The sequence below is a fragment of the Patagioenas fasciata genome, chromosome 24 (assembly GCF_037038585.1).
Source record: "Patagioenas fasciata isolate bPatFas1 chromosome 24, bPatFas1.hap1, whole genome shotgun sequence".
Taxonomy (NCBI): Eukaryota; Metazoa; Chordata; class Aves; order Columbiformes; family Columbidae; genus Patagioenas; species Patagioenas fasciata.
Window position 1 is genome coordinate 5,065,866 of NC_092543.1, and position 23,827 is coordinate 5,089,692.

Here is a 23,827-nt window from a genome sequence, read left to right on the forward strand (position 1 = left end):
TATTAGAAAATATCCCAGTTTATTAGAGCGTCTCCACTTCAATAGAGAGCTTTACAAAATGCTGTATTTACAGGCAAGGAGGGGGCAAACTAAACTCAGCTGGAGTGCGGTTGTTTGGGGGCAAGGACCAGGCTACACAGGAAAATAAAGAAATAAAATCAGCACATTCACAAGTGACACTGTTGTGTTTTTCTTTACAAAAGTAAGAAGGCTGTAAGGTGGGTGTTTGGCACAGCTGAATTGTGGTGTTCTCGTTGCAGGGGCCAAACTCCAGGAACACATTTCAGAGCAGCTTTCTGCTCCTCGCAGCGAGCAATAAGAAGTTGCTGCAGCTCAGAAGCAGCCGTGTCAGCTCAACCGCGGCGCTGGGTGGAGGTAAAGACGTCGTCTCTCTGCTGGACGCCCCATTTCTGCACACAGAGCTGGGCGCTGCTTCTCCTGGGGTGACACACACCACACTTCTCTCTTTCAGGCCCCCAGCCCTGGACTCGGTGCCACCAGATGCCAGGAGAGGAGACCTCGGTGTGGAACAATGCTCAGGGAGTGGTCCCCAAGGGGATCCCCCAACCTTCGTAAGAACTCCCATTCCCCCCCACGACTGAACAGCAGAGAAAGAGGTGCGGACGGCAGTTTGAAACAAAGTGCTGGACTTAGCTTCAAAATCATGCTGTATTAAATTTTTCGGTCCCAATGAAGTTTGCCTCTAACCACAAAGTGTTTGTCTTTAAGTTCTGTATCTTGAATGACTGCTCATTCACGTTGTTGGGAGTCCTGCTAACTTACCCACAAAGGGAAACTGGATTTCTAAGTTGGCAGCTGGGAGCACTAAGGCCTAAATTAAACCATCAGCACCTGCTGCTCTGGAGAGGTAGAGTCCAACTTCACAGTAAAGGCCGGGGACGAAATGACAATCCAAGGGCTCCTAAAGTCCTGTCTGCTCTTGGATCCAGCTGCGCAGGCTGGTGAGGCGGCTGTAAACTCCGGGCTTGTTCCTCTGGGCGCAGCCGTCGCCCCAGCTCACCACCCCAGCCAGGAACATGCGGCTGCTGGGCTCCACGCTGACCAGCGGGCCCCCCGAGTCTCCCTGCAGAAACAGTCGCATAAGCACCAGCCCAAGAGAACGCAAACCATGTTAAGTCACTAACTCCAAAGGCTCAAAAACCAGAATTCTAAGTCCAAAGCTACAAAAACAATTCAGCAATCTATAACCTCCTGCCCATTCCCTCAATCAGTAACAAATTGACATATACTTAATGAATTAATTAAGAATCACAATGCCAGAACCAAGAGCAAATCACAGTAAGTATCACCACTGACTCCAAAAAGAATTCTAAGTCCAAAGTTGCAAAAAGAATTCTAAGTCAGCAATGTCGTTTCCTGCCCATTCCTCAATCAACAAAAAATTTACATATATCTAAACCAATTAAGTATAGCAATAAGAATTGCAATGCCAGAGCAAAGAGCAAATCACAAGTCTATATTCACTAACTCCAAAGGCTCAAAAAAATTCTAAGTCAGCTATCGACATCAGGGATCTCCTGCCCATTCCCTCCATCCATAAAAAATGTACATATCAAGTATAGTAATATCTAAACCAATCACATATGGCAATAAGAATCACAATATCAGAACAAAGAGCTAAACAAGTGACCTCTCTTGCTAACTAAGGCTCCCAGTGACAAACTGGAGTGTGGAGCAGAGTTCTCTTACCTGGTGAGATGGTTTTAAGTCTAAGTCCTGTGCTGCTGGTTTTTGAGACTAAGTCCTGCGCTGGTGCTGAGCCGTTTCTAAGACCAAGTCCCGCGTCCACCCAATCTGCTGCTCACGCCCGTTCCAACCCATTTGTTGTCCACATTGAGGAGGATCCATGTAGATTTGTTGTGCATTAAGCGTGCAAATGTGTGTGGAATACTAAGGGCTGAGCAAACAGCTTGTGTTCCTAACTACAGCTCCTCCTAACAGCAATCAATAAACCCGGGTGTCCTACCTGGCAGGCGTCCACGCCGCCGGTCAGGATCCCCACACACATCATGCGCGGCGTCAGCTGGTCCGTCAGCAGCTCGTTGCACACCGTCTGGTTGATGACCCGGATCTCGGCTTTCTGCAAGATGGAGGCTCCGCTGCCTGCCAGGAGGAAGCGGCAGCGTAAGGAAAAGCACAGACTGTTTTTAAGCTGCATTTCCCTCCCCTGCGCACTTCATTTGGGCTTCGAACAACCGGGTAAATCGCCGCTGTCACAACCTGCTTTTTTCTCCAGCAGGAGCGAGACATTAACTTGGTGCGCTCCCAAGGGAATCTGTTTGATTCCAGTCTCGAATCAAGCTGATATATTTAAATAGCGTCCATCCAACCCGTTTTCTCTAAAAACACACGCTAAATATGTCAACGCGGCCACAAATCCACTCACCTCCTTCCGAGGTCGCCCCCCAGCCCGTGACCCACAGGTCCTTGCCCACGGGGAAGTGGTGGGTGGCGTCGGGCAGGCAGATGGGCTGGACGACGGAGGAGAAGGTGACGGGGCTCTGCAGCTCCATCACCGCGATGTCGTAGTCGTAGGTGTAGTCGTTGAAGTAGGGGTGGGAGATGATGCGCTTGATTTTCCGCGTCTGCACGTTGGCGTCGTTGCGGTTGCCTTGGTCGGTCAGGCCCAGGTAAGCCGTCCACAGGCTGGGGTCAGAGTACCTGCAAGAGTCCCAAGACATCCCAACTCGCTATCTTCAACTGTTTCTTGGAGAAATCCTGTAAAAACGGTTATTTTTTCCTATTAAAATGGTAAAGTGGGGCGGCTCGCCCATACCTGATGCCCTGCAGCTGCAGGAAGCAGTGTGCGGCCGACACCAGCCAGCTCTCCGACACCAGCGAGGCCCCGCAGATGTGGCCCTGGCCCGTGACGTGCAGGCTGACCTGCCACGGCCATTCCCCGACGTCCGAGTTCTGCCCGCCGACGATCCGCGACTTCCTTATGTAGGAGCGGATCCCGCAGTCTGGGGCGATGGAGAAGTGGCACTTAGATACTCCTGCTCCCGTTCAGAACCTCCGTGTTGTTCCTCCGGGATATCTCCCATGTCATGGATGCTCAAATGCTGAATTTGCTAAAATACTTACTGCTCAAGTCCATAAAAGTGCAGACAAACCCCTGTATTGTTCGTGTAAACCCTCTTAACACAGGCACTCCCCATGCTGCTCAAGAACACCTGCCTATTTTCCAATCAAGCTGTTGCCCAGAAAAGCTCCAGGAGCTCTCTCCACCACACTTAAGTGTTTCTCTAAAGGGCCCAGCCCAGCAAACGGTGTCCCCCCATTGCCCCGGGTACTCACCGCAGTTCTCCTCATCGGAATTGTCCTCGCAGTCCTGCTCCCCGTCACACTCAGGGTTCTGTTTGCTGACGCAGTGCCCGCTGCGGCATTTGTAGGTGTAATCCTTGCAGGGGACGGTTGCCCGGGCCGCTGGCCGAAGGGAGAAGGGTTAAACCCAGCGCTCAGGAGCCCTTTGCATCTCCCACCCATCCCCAGGACATTGCCAACCCGTCAAAAAACACACGCCGGGATGAGGAAGCCCGGCAGAGGCCGCGTTTGCCCTCACCGCTGCAGCTGCCCTCGTCGCTCCCGTCCCCGCAGTCGTCCTTGCCGTTGCATTTCTGCGTGTCCGGGATGCACTTCCCGCTGTCGCACTTGAAGCTGTCGGCCGCGCAGCCTGGGGAAGGACAATTTGGGGTGTTTCTACCTGCTCGTTTCCAGCACCGTGCTTGATTTTCTCTGCATCACCATCCCCTTTGCCTCCCCGACCCCTCGGCCCACAAAGCACTCACTGCACTGCAGCTCGTCGCTGTTGTCACCGCAGTCGTTGACGTTGTCGCAGACCCAGAATTTGGGTTTGCACCAGCCGTTCTGGCATCTGAACTGCTGCTCGGTGCAGTCTGAGAAGGGAGATACATTTATACACGTATTTATATCTGAATTTCTCTATATATTTTATATATACATACAACCATACTAAAAAACTCAAACGTGGGCACTGTACATAAAATCTTTTTTAAAACTCAAACAATAAAACCAACTTTAAACGTTAATGATTTTAATAAAGGTTCCTGTACAATGCTAAGCAGTTTTATTTACACGTAGGAGATGCAATAGGAGTAGGGTCTGAAATTACAGAACTCCTTAAAATTTCAATGGCAGGTCATGCAGAAAATACAACAGCATCCCATTCACAAATATCTTCAGGCAATAAATATGTATTTATAAATAGTGTAAATTCACAGCAAGATCAGGCACAAAAATCAGAAACAAATCTGAGGTTTGTTCCTCAGTCTATGTGCAACCCATTTATCTTTGTGACTTGGGTGTTAATTGTTTTAAATTTAATTTAGGTACAAGTGTGACTGTCATGGTTTCAAAACGAGACAGGAAAACATAAGAGCAGTAAAACATATCACTTAACTCTTCACATTAAATATTTTCATTACTTGGTTTCGTAACAAAATAATTCTATAGTATCCAGCTCAGCCAAACCCACAGGAGACTTGAGGTTTAAATAGAAAAACCACCTTTCCAGCTGGGAGGGACTGGAAGGGGCTGGATGAGCAGGACCCCGCAGCTCCCGCACTGGCAATGATCCCAAATCCATCCCCGCAAGCTAAAAGAAAACACAATAAAGCACGGACTTACTGCAGGACCTCTCGTCGCTGCCGTCCACGCAGTCCAGCCAGCCGTCGCAGCGCATGCTCCGCTCGATGCAGCGGCCCGTGTTGCACGTGAACTTGCCGGGGCAGGCTGAGAGGGGAAAAAGGGATACAAAAATATCTGAGACTTCCAGACGTCACCTCTGCGTCCCTTCCCCAAAGCACGCAGCGCTCCCTGTGCCTGCCTACAGCATCCAGCACAAAAACGCCTCTTCCTTACAACGGAGCAGGGACACAAGGAGGTTGGCAGGTCAATAAGACACGCTGCTATCCCCTGGAAAAGCACGCTGCCCAATTCATGTGGCAGCATAACCACAGAGCAGGGACAGCATCCAGACCTCCCAGATCTCCCCACAGCCCCGGGGTTTCAACTCACGATCGCTGGAGTCGTAGGACAGGTACTCGGCGGAGAAGCCGGTGTCCGTGTAGGACAGGTCCGAGTGGAACCGCACCTCGATTTTGTTGGTCGTGCTGGCAACCACAAACTGGGAGCGCTCCCCGCAGTACCTGTGGGGGAGAGCACAGCTGAGGGGTCAGCACGGGGAAAATCCTCCTTCCAGCTCTGAGCTGCCTTGTGAAACAGCACTGCCCGCTGTGCCGACTCGGCTTTTTGGCCCGGCTTCCATTAGCTTGTGCAAGAGCAAAGGGTAAATGTGACGAAACGCATTGCAGAACACGACGCGATTCCCCCAGCAACGCAGATTTGCTCGTTTGAGCAAAACCACGCCAGATGTTTCTGCCTTTCCGCAAGGCAGGCACGCAACAAAGCCAGAGTCTAACCCCCCAAAACACCGAGCTACCAGAGCAGCTCAACTCAAGCACCGTTCTGCCTCCTCATACCCCAAAAACCAGAATATTTGTTCTCACAGTAAGTTTAAGGAAAGCAAGAGGTGTCGTATAACCAAACGCAGCCCCCCAACTCAAAAGGCCAAATCTGGGGGTCACAGAGCACCCAACACCCACCTCGTGCTGTTGATCTGCACATAGTCCTTGGTGCAGGAGCTGACGGGGATCCCGGGCTCCAGCACATAGAACATGTTGAAACGCACCTTCACGTTCTTTTTAGAGGGAACCTGCAAAAGGAAGCGGAGTCGCTGACGTGTTTGCTGGAGTACAGAAAATTTGGGGTCCAGAGTCAGTGTCACACAGGGTTCAGGCCTCCCGCAGCCTTGTCTGTGTTTGGCACCAGTGCCTAGAGCCTCTAAGCCAGGTTCTAGGCCTGCAGGCAGCATCTGCTCTGAGCTCACTTGCACCATGTCCTACATAACTAAGTTAATTTAACCAACTAATTAAGGCAAAGAGAGAGATCCCGTCTTACCTCTATGTTCCAGACGCAGTCCATGGCTGGGGGATAATGTGCCGGGTAATAGGGAGTGGTGAAGGTGCCGCGCTCTCCTTTCAGAGTCCCACCGCAGACTGGAAGAGAAGCAGGGAGATGAAAACAGCTTAGAAATTCAGAGAGATGTGGTTACCCAAGCCTTAGGCAGGAAAAGCCGAGATGTGACCTGATTCCAGGTCTCCTGGAAACACCCCTGAAAACCAACCACAGCCACAGCTGCCCTTGGCAAGGAGAGGTGGGAACTGGCCCAAGGCTCTGCTCACCTTTCATCTTCGGGAGCTGGAAGAATTCAGCCTTAAAGCCAGGGAATCTCCCCTCTTTGTTGGTAACCAATGTGACGAGCATGACGTTCTGGGAGGAGAGGAAGGTCAGGTTGTAGGAAGGGGCGTAACTCCCACAGAGCCTATGAAGGAAGGGACAAAATCCATTAGCAGCAGCTGCACCGAGAGCCTCTGAGCAGGGATGGGAGTTCAGTTTGCAGCAGGACACATCACGCCAGGACTTGGTGTGGTACAGACACCTGGTGGGGATGCTCACCTGACCAAAGTGTGGGGCTCCACGGGGCTCAGCGAGTTGTACACCTTGATGTGGTCGCTGCCATCCGTGCACTCTTCCAGCTCCAGCGTCTTGAAGGTCAGGCTGATGATGGAGTTGGCGTCCGCCCTCAGGGCCCAGTAGCAGAGCGCGTTGTTGGGGTACGGGCTGTTGGGGAAGCCCGGGGTGGTGAAACTTGTGATCTCCCCTTCCTTGGCGTGGAGGGCGAACGTGCAGCTATCTGCCCAGGAGAGCAGGGCAGAGTTAACAAGGAGAAGATTGTGCCCCGTCTTTCCCCGAGATGTGTGGTGCTTGTAATTCCTCGTCTGCCTGCAGGTTGTCCCTCTTGCAGGGAGCACCCTCGCTTATTAACACCCACCTACAAAGTGAGAAAGGGCAGCCAGGGCTAGACCTGCTGCTAGAACCTTGTGCCACAATCCGTCTGACCCCAAAGCAGCTCCAAGTCTGACTTGCACCCATTATGAGACTAAAAAAGAATTGTACTTACTGTCCCGAGTGGAGTGAATGATGCTGGGATCAGCAGCTGTGGGAGACAATAGATGGGATGTCACCTTTGGGCTGTGGCAAGTCCCTGCGCACAATGACTAAGAGGTCCCTGGGATTCGCTGGGGTCCCTCCCCACATGCTGGGCCCTGCCTGGGCTCTGGCGGGACAGAGGATTCATCCCTGTCCCTCCCCAGGTGGGCTCAGAGGAGAACACGGAGTATTGGAGTGAAGGGGAAGGGTCCACGCAGCCTCCCCGAGGACGCATGGCTGTGAAAGCCACATCCTTAAAGGCACCCAAGGGACTGGCAGCTCCCCGCTCCAGCCAAATGCGTCCCACCCCAAGTCCCGCGCAGAGGGACGGCAGAACCAGCACTCACGGAAAGCAATGACCGACTCCACCTTCAGCATGGGGTTCCGCAGGCGGGGGTTCCACCTCTGCACCAGGCTCTGCTTGTCCGCCATCGCCCTGTCCAGGCTCTCCTCCCGGTACTTGGGGACGCTGAATTCCGACCAGTAGTAGGCAATGACGCTGCCTTCGCTGCAGGGGAAAGGGAAATTAGGGGGTGAGAGAAAGAACAGGCGCAGCAAGGCTCAAGTAGCAGGAGAAGAAGGAGCCAGGCTGCTTGATGAAGCACTTTGTAGGATGGCCGGGGGATATCTCAAAGATAAATTAAGCAAACTGCACCCAGCAAAGGCCCTGGCAAGTGCCCTTCAGCGTTCATAGGGCTCTGCCGCACCATACCTTGATTTTCTCAAGGTGTCTCCCCCAGCACAGAGCGCTAAGGACTGGCAGAGAATAATTCGCATTTTCAAGTCGCTTTTCACTGCCCACCCTTTCCTGTGTCATTCAGGCTGATTACTGAGGTGTTTCCATCCCCACAATGAGGGTCTACGGCTGTGTGACATCCCAGCATTGCCCTCCTCCGCTCCCAGACAGGGCTCAGGCAGCACCCAACGCTCACCTGAAGGCAGTTATCACCGTCTCTTTGTGGTACGTGCCAATATCTGGATGATTCATGTATATCTCTTCTACCTGTAAGGTTTAAAGAATTGCGTTCAGCACATCCAGAAGCGAGGAGGAAAGCTGTCCTGCTCACAGGAGGAGGGATGGAAGAAACCTCTTACCGTGCTCTTCACCTTCTTGGCCAGCATGACGAACTCGGGCGAGCTGGAGTTCTCATAAGCATCAAGGAAATCCCAGTTTAGAACCCGCAAGTGGCCATTGAAAACCTTCCGGACGGGTGCGTTCCTGTCTGGAAGGCAACGGTTCAGAGTCAGAAAGGGCTGAAATCATGGTAGGGGGGTGGAAATGGTGTCACCCCCCCCTTCCTGGAGTTAGAGAGGGCACATGTGAGAAATGCAGGATAACAAAGCTTTTCCATTTGAATGTTCTCCCAGGGTATCACCCTACACACCATCAGACATTTCACTCACATTTGAAGTGCCAAACCAGGAGGCCGGTGACGAGGGAGACGAGCAGGAAAACGCTGATGATGACGGCGATGACCACGCGCCGCTTCGGGCCCCGCTTCTCCATCTTCTTGGAGTTCATGGCAGGGAGGAACTCCACCCCTTCCTCCAGGTTGTTCATGTCCTGGGGGGGCAGAGAAGGCAGGAGGGTGGAAAGGCTGTTCCCAAACCTGGTTTGGAGAGGTCCCACCACGAGGCAGTTCAGAGCAGAGCTCCCCATCACCCCAAACTCAAGGTGCCGGCATCTCCGCACCCACCCCACGGTACAACAAACCCTGAAGGCTTTTACTTTGCTTTTCCGCACACGCCTAACTCCTTTTTAGACCTAATATATGGTAAACAGCTCAAGTAAACTTTGTGGTGAGTCCACGTGCTCCTTGTGACCATGACAGGTCACAAACCCACAATCCTCCAAGATCTCTACCTGCCGGCAGATGAAACTCCAGACAAAAATTCACCCCCGCAGAGCGCTCGCTATGTGGCAGGTGTGTCACCCGCAGCCTGTGGGGCACAGCACGCTATAAATAGCATTCCTATAAAACAAGAAACCAAACTACTTCCTCCCTTTACATTCAGATGACTCTCTGGACGTCTCTGGGGCTAACGCACCACTCCTGTATTTTTGCTTGAGATTTTCTGTTCAGTGCAAAAACCAATTAAAAGAAATAAAGCAAAAAACTAAGGTGAACGCACAAGACAACCCCACAGTCAGCCAGACCCTCAGGACAAGACGTGTTGGCTAATTAAGATCAGGTCCTAAACGCAGCCACCCTGAAATGAAGAATGACACCCGTAGAGCACACGGGTGATGAAGAGGAAGGTTTGTGGCAGCCCCACAGCAGCTGCAAAACCTGGGGATTCGCTTCCTCGCACTTTTGGCTTACCTGCCCTCCATCCTTGCAGACCTGCACCTCTGCAATCAGAACGGTTGCAGGCTCAGACATTTCCAGCCCAGAGCATCCTCGGTACAGGCAGATTTCAGGGGCCTGGAGCTGCACTTTCCTCCCCAGAGCTTGCTAACACGCGCTGGGAGAGCAAACCACATCTTCTGCTTTATTCCTGGGGTAGGAAGGGCTCTCTGCCTGCTGCAAATGCCCGAACTACCAGGACGCTTCACTTTTCAGTCGTTACCTTCCCGTTTTCCCCTCTCCTGAGCCTTACCAGCATCTGGCAGCTTCCTGGCCAGCAAGGATGCCACAAAGCAAAGTGCCTGACCAGCACAAATCTGCCGCATTCAAATGCATTCCTGCGCTCCAGAATGGGGTAACGTCCTCCCCGCAAACGTGATGCCAGGTCAGATGCTGCCTCCTGTCCTCTCTCAGCCGACACAAACAAACGCTAACGCCTCGGGTTACTTTGATAGCAATGTCACAAGCTCCTAAAAGTCAGGAAAACAACCAGCAAAGAGGCTCCTGAGCCAGGCGATGAGCCATCCTCACTGCACGCCCCTGCCTTCACCCTCTTTATCCTTCCCAAGCCTTGCTCTGCAGGCTTGCACTGCTCCTCTCCTCCTTTTGCCCTGTTCCTCTCCTCCTTTTGCCCTTTTCTTCACCCAGTCTCTGTCCTCTCCTCCCACCCTCCGCAGCCTCTCCTCCCTGCGGTATTTGCCAGAGGCCCTTTGCAAAAGAAAGGGACGTGGCAGGAACCTTACCCTACATTTTTGCAAAGTTTAATCCTCTGCAAACACTCACCAACCTACCAGCTTTCACATCGTCTGCTCTCGGAATAATCCGACTTTATCGCTCTTCCTTACAGCATGGGGAAAGAAAACTTGGTTCCTTGGTGAGATTTTACTACCTAAAGCTGGGCAAAAAGAAACCAATGGCCAGTGCAGCATCTCTGGGCTGCCAGGCTGGTTCTGTCACCAACATCCAGCCAGTGCCAGAAGAAAAGGACCCAGCAGGGCCAGAGGACAATCCCATGGGGGAAGCTCTGGTTCCCATTTGGCTTCCATGATCATACAGGAAAAGCTTCAAAACATAACCCAAGGGAACTTCAAAAGAGAAGACACACAAAATAAAGCTTAAATACACACAAATATCCTAAATCAATGAACTCTTCAGTCAAGATTGCCTGGAGTCTCACAGGCCAACTTCGAAATAGCAACCTGGGTCCCATTGCTTTCCAAGTCATGTAAGAAATCCCCCCAGACCAGGTAAAAAGGAGAAACCAGCCACAAATCTCACAAGCATCGCCCTGTTTGCAGCACCAAGCCTACCCAGGGCTTCCAATACTTTGCTGCTGTTAGATGAATGAAAAGTATTTAATTCTCTTTTAACATCCGCAGGAGCCTGCAGTAAGAAAACAACCTCAGGGTCTTAAAAGATCTACACAGAACCCCTTCAGCCCTCTGCAAAATTCCCAAGTTTCAGTTTTACCAAACACCTGCAAGCAGGAGACAGAGCTGCGCAAGGCCAGACTGCACAAGACAGTGGCTGATGCATCTTAGCATCCTTGTGGAGCTACAGGTTGCGTCTGTACCAAGAGAAAACTCTTAGGAGTAGCTACTCACTGTGATTAAATCAGAAGGAAAAAGCAGCTCCTCTCTGCCTCCAACACAGACAAACACAGGCTCCTGCAGCATGACCAAAGGAAGCTGAGCAATAAAATTCACCATCTGATCTTTCTTTAGACCATTTCTCTGCTCTTCTTGGAAAAAAAGGATGGAAGATCTTAAACCTGCAAGAGTTTACAGGACGCCTTTGCCACTCTGTTTGTACTCTAAGCCAGCAGCGACACCCACAGCACCAGGAGCAATTAAAGGAGTGTAGGGACTCCTAGGAGATTATTTTCATTATTACTCCTGTACAAGGCGCATAAGGAGACGCTGTCACTCACCAGAAGCTATGCAGTGATTAGAGGCAGACATGAGACTGGATGCAAAGAGGTTTCCCCCCCCGCCCTCTGTTCTGTACTCCAGATCTTGCACTCTCCCATCCTCAGACCTTTTGCACACCATTGCATTTGTACACCTTTTGCACACCATTACATCCCCACACCTTTCGGACACACTTACATTCTCCAGTCAACTCGGACACTTGCGTGAAGCCGCTTTGCAGAGCTGTCGTGTATCACAGCCTGGGGTAAGCAACGAGTGACCCCTGCAAACCATCTTCTCAACCCAAGGCAAAGGATCTGAAGCATCCCCCAAGCACTCCAGGAATGCCAAGTTGGGTCATGCCGAGAAGATTTCAGATGAGGTGCCCTGTCCTGACCTCTGAGTAAGAGCCTGAATCTTCCCTGCCCACACTCAGCACAAAATCCACATGTTTGAGCTTAGTGCCAGGCTTGTCTGTGCCCAAAAACTACAGCTCAGCCTCTGCTCACACACTCACTGTGCTGCACATCCCTTCCCTGCTGCTCCTCCTGTTCGACGGGGAAAAACAGCTCCTTGGCGGGGCTGGGCACCATCCTCGAAGGCTCAAAAGATGATAGATAAATCAAGAGAAAGATGATTACAGTTTTGATTTCCTTTAGCTAATGGTTGCTGCACATTTCTCTCGTACTGAACAGTCCATCGCAAGGGCAGATGCAAACCAGAGAGGATCTGAAAGCACATCCCGCTCTCACCTTGTCCATGATTCCCTGAGAAAGTCTCCGGCTCAAAGTGACTCCAAGTCTGACTCGTCCTTCTTGAGGAAACGACTCCGATAAACATTATTGACAGAAAACCTGCTTTGATATTCTCCCCTCCTTAGTCACAGGTTCGGTTACTTCCTCATTGCTCCGAAAGACATAGTCCCATTTCTTCCACGCCTTGTTCTTCCCTGGAGTAAAGACTCCATGACGGTAACAGGCACAGATGGGTTTATCTAGTGCTTGCAGGGCTCCTGCACACATCTCCTTCGTGCAGGGAGCTCAAGGAGAAGCTGTGTGCGTGAGCAAACCCTCCCACTCGTCCTCCATCAGCCAGCCCCATGATGTATTTTTAGACAGTGACCGTACTCCGCCAGACTGGCCAAACCAGATGCAGAAGTGACTAATTCCGCAATTCTGTCGGCAGGAAATTCAGCAGGTGCTCGGGGCCGGCAGGGACTGCCACAGGCAGCTCTGGACAGGAGATGCTCACTGGGATTCCAGCTGGGGTCAGCATCTCCCACGGAAGCTGATTTCTGGCTTATCTGGTGGCTCCAGCAAGAACACAAACTTGGAGGTGGCCTGGGGAGGTCTCAAAGAAAGAAGAGTCATGGGGCGACACGGCCAGACTCTTGCTGGGTAATTACACCCTGCGTGTCTGAGAGGCAATTTCCACCTCCCCTTTACCAGCCACACCTGCCTCAGGTGGTGTTCAATAAAAACTAAAACAAATATCACAGGAGAAATGAGAGGAACCAAATCCATCGCCTCACCCACCAGTGCAGGACGTGGCCAGCAAGCCAGGTCCTCTGGGATGCCCACCCCAAGCCTTTGAGAGCAATAGGGTGGGCTTCTGCAGGGCAGAAAGAGCCAAGAAAGTTCTGTTTTCCAAACCTGAGGTTTCCCAGATCATACTGAAAGCAAACACCAGCTTTGTGGTGTTGGCATAAGGGGAAACAGCCTGTTTCCTAGAAGATTAAAAAAAACCACCAACTAAAAGCTGCTGACATATGGTGTGCACAGCATGGAACTCGCTTCCCAATTCCTGAGATCAGCTCTTGCTGCAAACCCTGATACTCCTCTAGGAAGAGATCTGATAACAAAAATCTTCCCAATTCTCTTCTTATCCTTGGTAAGAAATACGTGGAAACAGCACACACAGGAGCTGAGTTTCTGTAAGGCACATCCATGCAGTGTTGCCCCAACACTGAAGAAACTTTCCCAGCATATTATTTTTTCATCTTCAGTTCCTTATTAGCGTCAATGATGCTATAAAATGATGACATCAGAGCTAAGGAGGGACTCTGAAGGGACACGGAGTCCTCCACACTGTCTGCCTTCCGGGCACAGAGGGCAATAGTGAAAGACCCAAGTCGCACACACCTATTTCACGTACCAATTTCAGCCTCAGTCCCCTACAGCATTCAATCGTCTCATGACCATCCTGAGTCATACGAGAAACCGAATCCCTGCAGAAGAAACTCGAGTTAATGTTTGCACAGGACAGCGCGGGCTACGCTTGCTGCCCCGCACCAGCCTTGTAAGTGCTCAGAAAAAAACCCAACACACTTCTAATTGTGTTTCTTTTGTTGCAGAGACTTTTATATGCAAGATGTAGCAGTTCTTGGAGAGAAGTAGGAAATAAGGCCTGTTACATGTAGCTATGAGCCATGAAATTCCTCCCTACAACACGCTTATGTTCCCAGATGAGAAAAGAGACATGCCGCAGATGCAAATGGCTTATTTAAAAACACTCCTACATCTTTCCCGGTACAGAAAGTACCGTCCGAACTACAAACACGCCCTCCAGCAGCCGCACAAAACCAGCTGGGCTCCAGACCTCGCTGAAACACTCCACGCTCATCACATTGCACCCACGCTCTTGACCGACTCTTACAGCTTCGAGGTGGATCTGGCCCACGATATTTGACTGTTTAGAGTTAACAACATGGGGAACAGCAGCACCTCTGACCTGGCAAAGCCTCTGTCTGCCAAATCAATCAGTATCAGCTGCTCTCTCCTCCACCCCAGCCCAAATCTGGCATATTGCGGTGCATCATTTGAAAGGCTGCCTTTGGACGGAAATGGCACATTCTACTCTGGGCAAGGCAAGAACCTTTGCTCTGATACTTTCAAAACTCTCTCAGTGGTTTTACAAAGTGATCTTTTGTTTGCTGAGCAAAGGTCTGGTGCGCTCTTGACTGGCCTCAGCCCTTTTTCTCGTTGTCACCTTCCTGATCCCTGTCTGGTTTTGGCACCAACAGCAGCAAGACTGGCCTGAGCAGCAGCTCACCCATCAGACATGACCCAAGAGAAAAGCTCTCCACCTTTCTGAGGATGAGGAGTAGCTTCTCACTGTGCCCGGCTCCTTCTCCATCGCAGGAGGGGACACAATCATTGCAAAAAACAACTCACGTTTGTTCTGCTGTCTCATTTATAGGAAGCCAAACCCAATGACAGTCAGTCCACAAGGGACAAACTGCTCAAGCTGTTCACTGGTCCTCCCAGATCAGCTCAGCTCCCTCTTGAAGTTATCAAGGGGGAAAACTGATCCAGAACCAGAGCAAAGAGAAGACACACCAGTGCACAAACCTTCCTTTAGCCAGGAGAACAAGGGAACAGGAACAATCACCCTGCATGCGACAGAGTCACCCTGACCTCGCCAGGGAACAAGGAGCTGGAGCTGAACAGTATCAGCGAGAGCATCTCCTTCCCGCTCCTGGCAGCTCTAACACATGCAGACAGCCGGGCTGGAGGCAAAATAAGCTTTTTCTTGCTGTAGGCCAGCTTTCTGATGATGCTAGAGCTGCTGGCTGCTTCTGCTGCCAGGTAACAACTGCTAAAGCCTCCGAGACCCACACAGACAGTTTGCAGGTGAGCTGGAAAGCACTGCTGTCCTGCTTTGATTTAAAAGCCCAGATTTAAAACAGCTCTGTGGCACAGAGAAAGCTCCAGAGGTGCAATCCAAAGCCAACAGTCCCTGCCTGACTCTCAGCCTCGAAAAGCCAAGACCACAACTTAAGCTCGCTCAAGTTTCAAAGCACATTGATAATGCACTGGTTAATTAATGAAGCCCCAAAGTCAGACCTGCTAATGGCTGGAACAGGTTTAGTTAGATCTGTTGCTAAACAACCCAGACTCAAGCACTGCAAACAATTCACCTTCATGTAGTTTAGCTTTACCCACACCCCCAGCACGTAGCTTACGCCGAAATCAAAACCATCAGAGATATTTTAGAGCTGACACCAAGGTGGTCTAACAAAGCTGATTTGTCTTTTCCTGCTCCTCTGGGCTTGGCAGCATCCCCCAAACAGGTTCTCCTGACCTTACCCGGAGCAGCAGGAGGTCCTGACTCGAAAAGCTCAAAGGAACCAGAGCCAGCAGAGGCCGAAGCAGCACAGTGAAAAGCCAATGGCTTTCGGGAGACCCCCACCGCCTTCCGGGTGCCATCTCACCTGCGCTTGGGCGCTGTACCTCATCCCGGCGGCCGTGGGGCCCTGCTCCATGGCGAGGGCGGCTGGCGTGGCCGGCTCAGGCCACCATGGCTCGGGCGCTGCTCTCCTGGGCTCGGCACGGCTCGGCACAGTGCCCAGCCCCTCCTCTCCGCAGGTACGGGGAGGCGGAAACACCCAGCGGGTCCCCCCAGCACTCCTGTGTACGGCGTTCGTGGGAAAATGAAGGAAAACGCCGTGACCAGAAAGCCAAAATCCCCACTGCATCGCCCAAAGAGACCTTTTTGCCCTGTGCTTTAAGTAAATGAAACCAGAAAAATCTGTCTTTCACCAGGAGAAGCCACTCGACAGTCAGCAGGAGGGTTCGCTAGCGCTCACGGACACAACAGCTTCTAGGGCAAAGATTTATGTACCCAAATCCTTAACACTTTCCAGGTGACAACAACTACCCTGCTAAGAAATCCCGCTGCAAAGAGGGCACTCTCCAGCACACACAGGCACTTGGGCCACTGGGACAAGCTGTTCCCAAAAACATCTGGGACACTGAGGGGCTGTCAAAGCAAAATATTCCCTTTATCCCAGCATGAAACCTGCTCTCTGATAAGCTGCAGTACCTTAGGAATGAGCTGAGACAACTTATCAAACAGAAGAGACCAGATGAAAAATGACAAGGTGCACAGCAGTACAGCAGGAATTGCACGTGTATCCACATTTGGCACCCGGGGTGTTTCTTGCATATCAGCAACAGCTCCTGGGAGCTGATGGTCTAATGTTAAATTGTGCCCCCAAAGAAGAAAAGGAGGGACCCACCTGGTGTTCTGAGGATGCTCTAGGGCAGGTTTGAAAGATGGTTTTTAACACTGAAAACTCATTCCTGACAGTCTTACTCCACCATTTTCCCCTTCTTGGAAAGATGACTTCCCTGCCACGCTCCAATATTTAGATTTCTCACAATCAAGAGTAAGTCAAGACTAAACGCGGCTGGACCAACATCATCTTTTTTGGAAAGGATCTTCCCTTCTCTGTCTTATATGGGATAGTCTATACCAATATAACTTTACACCACCTGCATCCTGCTCTGAAACTGATTTTTTTTCCCCATCTGAACATTTAAACTTCCCACAACGCTGTTTCTGGTGTGACAGGAGCTGCCCACGGGGAGATGCTTGCTGGGTTACTTTTGTTTCCCCTTGCTCTAGAATGTCTCCTGCAGAGCACAAGCTTTGTGTCCCTTTGCAGGTGTTTCTCTGGGGTAAAAAGAGCCAGTGTCAGGTCTCTGATCCTGCTGTGTTCTTTTTAGGTGAAAAACCCCAGGGAAGTTCTGTGCTTTTGCAGAAATACTTCTACCACCGCCTTTTCTGCTCCATTCTGCCTCAGCCACCGGAATCCCACCCAGGCTGAGCATGGCGCAGCAGGAAGTACCTGGGATTTCAGGTATTCCCCTTCAAAAGGCAGCTTTGTTAGTCAGCCTGCTGGAACCGCCCGCTGGCTCATGGCAGGAGCTGCTCTCAGCTCTCTTGCTGATGCCCAACCCTGCCCAGAGCTTCAGTTTTACAACCACTCCCTACCTGGCTGACTGACTTAACATTCTCCCCGTGAAACAGCAGGTTTAGGTATAAGGCAGCCTGTCCGAGCTCAACCACTGTTTCTGCAATTTTCTCCTCTCCAATGTATCAACTCGCTTCCCCCGGGCAGCTCTGGGATGTGGCTAATGAGGGCAAGATGCAAACTCGCTCTTTGAGGCCTAAGGTGTCTCCTGCAAAGATCCACCACTCCCGGGTTCACACAGAGATGCAAATGCTCAGTGTTTTCTGTCATTCAAGCCACTGACATTTTACAGACTAATTCATTAGCCTGGCTGGCACTTTGAACAAAGGGATGCAATCACTGTGGGGAAAAAAAAGAAAGCAACACATATACTAAATATAAAATATTATATAGCTGGGAGGCAGCTAGTTTAGAGCCCAAAGGGATGGGATTCCTGTTTCTTTGCTGCCGAAGCAGTGATTTATTTTGTGGCTGTGTTGCTAAATCACCACAATAGATGAGGGCCCCCTATCTGGGCACTGTACAGCCCCGAAACATCAAAGCAGCAATTCCCAGTGAGCAGTTTGCCATGTGCTTTTGCAATATGACACTTCCCTGTGTCTCTCTGGTCTGAACGAAGGATGCTGAGCCCAAGCCATGTCACCACCAAGAAAGATGTAACCGAAGCACATAAAAATCAAGCCACTTACCCACGTGCGATGGCAGCAGTCAGCAGCAAACAAAGCCTCTTGTTTCGTCCAAATTGTATCAGTTCCTCAACAAAAGCTGTCACCTCCTCCTAACGTCGTCTCTTTGCATCAGTGTGGCCACCACAGCATCCTGAGAGCAGCAAGTCGAGGTTTAACACGCCTTTAAGGAGGAAGGAGAGCACTTGCTTTAGGTTCCATCTTTGTCAGAACTGTGTGCAAGTCCTAAGAGCTAAACAGCTGTGAGCTGGACCCCCAGGAGAGTCCCAGAGGAGACACGGATCAGCTGCAGGAGCAGCAAACCCTGTCTGAACAGGCAGGATATTTCCACATCAGCTCCCAGCCCTGGGCATGCCATCCACGTGAAAAAAGGGAAGAACGTTGCTGCTTACACAACGAATGCAGGGGAAAAAAATCTTCTGGTGGAGGCAGTTCCCAGGAATTCTAGCTCTGCAAAGCAGCACCATCCATCCAGTGAAGGGCTGGGTTCGGTGACAAAGGGTTTTCCTCCCTGCAACGTGTCCCAAGGAGTCTGTTCTCAGTGTGACTCCTAAATTCAAATTTCACCGGCAGTGCCCTCCCACCCAGATTCCTGCCAGACAACCCCGAAACCACCCCAGCTCAGTCTGCACTTAAAACATTCAGTCCGGTTGGGCAACTTCCACTGTGATACAAAAGATTGGGAGAGAGATAAAACTCACAGGGTGTCCTGTTACTTTGCATTCCAAAGAGTAAATAAAAGGCTGATTCAGTGGGAGGAGAGGAAAACGTCATCCAGAAGCTCTGCGGTTTCCAGCTGAACCGGCAGCCCCCTGAGAGCAAAGGTGAACACTGGGTACCGGCTTATCATCTGCACAGGGTCCCTTCCTGCTCTCAGGCCCGAGGCAAGTTGTCCTGGTGTGATTCAGCCTCTCCATCTGTAATGCAAGGAAAATAATTACTGACTGTGGAGAATGCGAACTGTAAAAGTGCAGTGAGTTGCCCTCACGCTGCTTGGAGGCACACCCGAGAGGCGGTGCTACTGTTCACGGTTACTGCATAATTTGGACGGGAATTCATCCTTTGATCTCAAACGCTTCTCTCAAGAGCTCTGGAGTGAGAGTCCTGCTTCCAAAACGTGGCTTGGGCAGAGATCACAAGCGGTTTTGCCCTCCTGAACTCATGAAAGCCAAACAAAGGGCACTGGGGACTAACTCCATCATGTGGATGAGACAGGAGCAGCAAGGAAAGGATGTGACAGCGTGCAACCAGCTTGAAACGAAAACATCCACCCCCAGCCCTCCAGACAGCTCTGAGACACACTTTCAGAATTAAACGGGATCATTTCTTGGGCCTCTGTATTGCCAGTGGACTCCCAAGGGAATCCAAAGCACTAGAAAGCACATCAGAGGATTTAAGCTTGCTCCCAGGACTATACTGTGAGCTGGGTCTCTCTCTTGAGCCCTGTCGTGGCTTGTGAAAGCAGAGAAGCTCTTTTGTGAGCTCTGAATCAGCACCAGCGGCGTTTGTCAGCCCAGCAGCAGAGTGGACAGGCCTGACTGCCTGCTTTCTGGCTCCCCTGTTTTGAAACTGCACACTCTGACACACCCAAGATTCCAAGTCAGTTAAGGTCCTGTCTGCCTAACGAGCTGCAAATGTATAAGCTGAGGCTGTGACTTAGCTGGGAAAGAGATGCAGACAACGCGATGAAATTGTTTCTCTTTGGTTTAGCATAAACAAGTAGAGCTGACCCATGCTCACGTGCCTTGCCACCTTATTTTCCACACAAAATAGAAGTTCAGACTTTGTGTTGGTGTTACCTCAGCTGTTTGCAAGCAAAAAATAGTATGCAGCTTTGAGTTTTCTCTTATTCCACTTATTTCCCTCCCTCATTGGTGCAGAGGACAAGGGATGTGGTGTGTAGTTGGGTTTTTTTGAATTTTATGGTCCAGCTCCAGCTGTCTTTCAGACAACCAACTACCTGATGTCCTCCCAGCGATCCTGGGTACATGCTGGTAACGTGCTCAGCCCGAACAAGGAAAACTGGCGATGAACCTGCCCCCAGCGTTGAGTCTGTCAGAGGTGAGCAGCGATACGTGCGCTCCCAGTTGCTGCGAGTCCTGGCCGGGATGAGGTGGCAGACTGGGTGAAATATGCTGAATCAGCCTCGGAGACCTGCTCCAGTCCATCCTCTACCCCAAAATACAGCAGCACTACGGAGGATGTCTGTCTGGAAACTCCCCTCCTCTCAAGACAATCTATTCTAGTGTTAAGGTGTCTGCACTTGCTGTGGGTTTTCATAAAACCCACCCTAAACTCAGCTTTCTAATTGCAAAGGACGCCCCTCTCTGACTTTGGGGTGCGCTCCCTATTGGTCACAGCTACCTAAAACACAAACTAAGCTTTCATGTTGCCCTTCAGATAATAAGGTCCTAATTTTGTGACAATGAAGCACTTTGGGCTTTTGGAGAAATCCTCAGCTTTGCACATTAACACTCCTGCCCAGCTGTCCTAGTGGAACAACAGCCCAGGGAAGATTGTGATTTTTGGTGAGCTACCAGCTTCCCGCACACAACCCTGCAACAAGAGAACCAACAGGAAGAGGAGTCTTTTAAAACCCCTTCACAGATGTTTCGGGGGCCAAACAAATTTGGAAATGCACTTTCAGGACAGGAGCCCTGTTAAAAGCAAACCTTGATACAACAGTTTACCAACTTTTTGCTTGTAATTTAAGGCCACCCCAGCTATGAAACAGAAGTTATTTCCTTACACGAGCAAAGCAGCGCAAAGGGACATTGATAATTCATAAAGCCGCAGTGACTCAAGGGCTTCTGACTTACCATACCCATCATTTCACTGTTTAACTGAGAAAACAGGAACAACTCTCACCATCGGCTGACTTACAAGCAACTTGCTTAAGCACTTGAAAAATCCTCAGTGCAAATTTTTCTTTTTTGAGTAATTGAGTAAATTTTTCTATGTACAGAAGCATATTTTTGCATCCATGTCTCATAAATATCAAGCGGTCATTTTTCCCAAGCACAAACTGAAAATATTTTCCCTTCTTGCCAAAAGTTCATTCGGAATGATAAATCAACACATGGAAGTCACTCACAGAGTTTCAGACGATGCCGATATTTTTGCAGGTCCTCATTTCCAGGTCCTTCTTAACAATTCAAACAGTATCAGTGCAACAGGGAAAGCAGCACGACCTTTGGCAGGTTTGCTCTTCTGTTTTCCAGGCTTTACTCCAGGTCAGCGCATCCACTTATTGATGCTCCCTCTTGTATTTTGTTCTGCTCTTTCTTTACTTGTTGTTGTGAAAGCACCCGACCCCAGAGCTCTTCAGGACCAGCACGTTTCTGCTTCAAGGATCTTGGTTCTGCACGTGAATTATTTTGCTCGGAGTCTTGCAAACTGCAGGATGGTGAGAAAATGTAATGTTACAAAATAGAAATGTAAGGCTCGCCAACTTGATTTGGTTATTACTTCTAGGCATAAGGAAACAAATTAGTTCTTAGAATATTTACCTCTGATGTAGTAGGTTTTGGGCCTCAACGCAGGATGCCATGTACAAGATTAATCGGTGCTCAAGTAGATTAATCCACGTGGAATGGGTCACGTTACACAAGATGCGTCATCCCTACATTGAATCATTAAGAGCCCAAATTTGAGCTACTCATCAGAATTTCTATTATAGTCCACAGAGAGAGATGCTTGTACCCAAAAAGTGATTCATCCCACAAGAAGAGCCTAAGGGAGGTCAGAGGAATTGCCCGAGGGAGCTACCAGTGCCTAAAAACGCAGCCTAGGGTGAGCAATTCAGATTTATTTATTTAGAAGTTCAATGTACAAGTTAAAAAAGGTGAATCCGACTGTCTCTGGATGCCATAATTTCCCTTTTGCAAAGGATACTGTTATTATACTCTTTGTTATCCTGAGTTATTTACTGGTCTGTAGCAGGGTTGGAGAGTGAAGGGCAGGGTGGGAGCAAGGGTATCCATGGCTTGCAAAAACGATCCCGTGTTTCAATAGGTGTTCACAAAACTTGCATTAAATGGTGATGCCAAGTTTGTATTCAAAAAGCTTTATCAGCTGTAGCGATGCTACCCCAAGGCTTTCAACTAAATAGCGAACGATATGATCCAGTGTAGCACTAAGGATCACACCACACCTACCCACATAAATACAATTCCAGTAAATCTCAGATTAAGATAAATTAGTTGCTATGGGGCAACTACAGAATTAAACCATGTTTCTGTTGCAGCGTTTCCACCTAGGACACAGCAGCACATTCTCCTTTCCCCACAGCTCTGCCCAGTCTGCAAGATGTCGCTATGTTTAAGGTTGTGGGGTAAAAGACTTTATTGTGATCTTGTTCTAGTTTCTGTGGTTCGGGTTTGCCATGTGAAAAGTAGACAGGTTTTTATATTTGCTTAAAAACTGTGTCAGTGACTTCAAGGCGTTTGGAAAAGGAAGACCCAACTATAAGCAATGGGCAGCTGATGTGCCATTAACTTCGCTTTTGAAAAAGAACACTTTGAACAACCCCAAGGGAGTTCGCTGGGTTATGAGGGCATCCTGCTGAGGTGTACAAATAGTGATTTCCCTCATGATTTAAATAAAATGGAGCAGTTGTTACAATAAAGGTCAGAAAGGCTTTAATTGGCCCGTGGCAGTTTGTGTAGCACACTCAGCCCTCATAAGCAATGATAACGTGATATTCTCTTGGGGGAAAGAAACATCTAGCGAGCATCTCGCTGTGAAGAAAACAGGCTGTACTTCCATTTTTTAATTAAAAAAGGTAATGGCAAGGATGCATCAGGCTGAAAGCCTCTTTGGTTTCAGGCAGGACAAACAGATGGAAAATGGGTGATGTCAGAATAGTATTTTCTCTAGGGCTCCTTCCTGCATGCTCCTCCACGCAGCTCTTGCTGCAGTGCTCATCTGGAACACATCTGTCATCCGAGGACACAGGAGCCACCACTTGGAGCAGAGTCCCATTTAAATACATCCTCATCCAGTCCCAGCACACACCAAATATACCAACTTGAGCTCCCTCTGCCCTTCAGCCCACTGTGCACAAGTTAGAGGTTACCTACTAAAAACAAAGGCTTTTTACTCGCAGTACCTTAAGGGTTAGTTTTCAACCACAGTGGAAGCAACTCATCAGACAGCTGGCAGCTGAACCACAGAACAGGCTCCGCTTTGTTCCTGAAGGCTGGGAGTAAACAGGTATTATTTAATCCAGCATGTGGTCCTTTGAAATAAGCAGCCCACTGATGCTCTTTCCCCAAAAATCCCAGACTTCAAAGGCAAATGCAAAAGGCTTCAGCAAAGCAGCAGTGAAGGCAAAGGTTGCCCACACGTTAGCCAATGATTTAGCGAAGAGTTATGGAAAAAAGGAGGTGGTGAGGAGCTGAACAGACGACTCGGAAACTCGGCAGCAACAACCTGAGACACACTAAACTCATGGGATTAGATGCAGGTTTCTTGGTTTTAATACTGTGTCCAGTGACAAATTCACGCAGTTAATAGCAAGAGGATTTGCAGCAATGTAAGGGGCTTCACTCTGTAATCACCTTTCAGCACCTGATTGTAGTTTTTGACACTGAGGAACTTTATTAATTATGAACAGAACCAACATAGCAGGATTGTCTTGATTATGTTTTGAATGTCGAGGCTCTTTCACATAAGCTATACCAGGGAGTTGCTTGTAGTCTCTTTAGTTTCTTATTTTAACTTCACAACTGAAAGGACTTAAGAACGTCCTCACCTCCCTCCCGAACTACACATCCTTCCTGCTGTCTCCTTTGTCGCCAAGTCTTGCTTATTCAATACTTCGCAGCCAGTGCTTTCTTTTTCCTGAAATACCTGATTTCCTCCAACCCTCTATTCTTGAAATAGATTCCATCCAGTAATGTATATAACTCAGAGCAAACTACGTGTTAAAAAAACTAAAGACTACAGGAGAAACCAGGTTGAAAAGAACCATCTTACACAGTAAATGGACAATCTATTAGCCCTTGGTAAGCTAGATAACCATTGTGCACA

The 23,827-nt window shown here is 49.7% G+C and overlaps 1 protein-coding gene across 5 annotated transcripts; it reads right to left on the reverse strand.

Annotated features, from left to right (window-relative positions):
• On the reverse strand, positions 1-23,116 carry ST14 (ST14 transmembrane serine protease matriptase). Of its 5 annotated transcripts, XM_065855713.2 has the most exons (22): positions 21,304-23,116; positions 20,889-21,190; positions 18,496-18,711; positions 17,798-17,957; positions 8,497-8,656; positions 8,188-8,315; positions 8,025-8,095; positions 7,440-7,600; positions 7,064-7,099; positions 6,559-6,796; positions 6,285-6,424; positions 6,001-6,098; positions 5,646-5,755; positions 5,059-5,189; positions 4,669-4,773; positions 3,810-3,917; positions 3,584-3,694; positions 3,319-3,447; positions 2,798-2,984; positions 2,408-2,682; positions 1,988-2,124; positions 1-1,084 (listed from the first exon to the last, which is right to left on the reverse strand). In XM_065855713.2, exons 5-22 carry the CDS (start codon positions 8,651-8,653, stop codon positions 923-925), a joined length of 2,484 nt encoding a protein of 827 aa, XP_065711785.1. In that variant the 5' UTR covers positions 8,654-8,656; positions 17,798-17,957; positions 18,496-18,711; positions 20,889-21,190; positions 21,304-23,116; the 3' UTR covers positions 1-922. The 5 variants fall into 5 exon arrangements, with proteins under 5 accessions (XP_065711785.1, XP_065711783.1, XP_065711779.1 ...); XM_065855711.2 differs by lacking the exons at positions 18,496-18,711; positions 20,889-21,190; positions 21,304-23,116 and adding an exon at positions 18,187-18,394; XM_065855707.2 differs by lacking the exons at positions 17,798-17,957; positions 18,496-18,711; positions 20,889-21,190; positions 21,304-23,116 and adding an exon at positions 15,564-15,716.
• Positions 23,117-23,827: the final 711 nt, after the last annotated feature.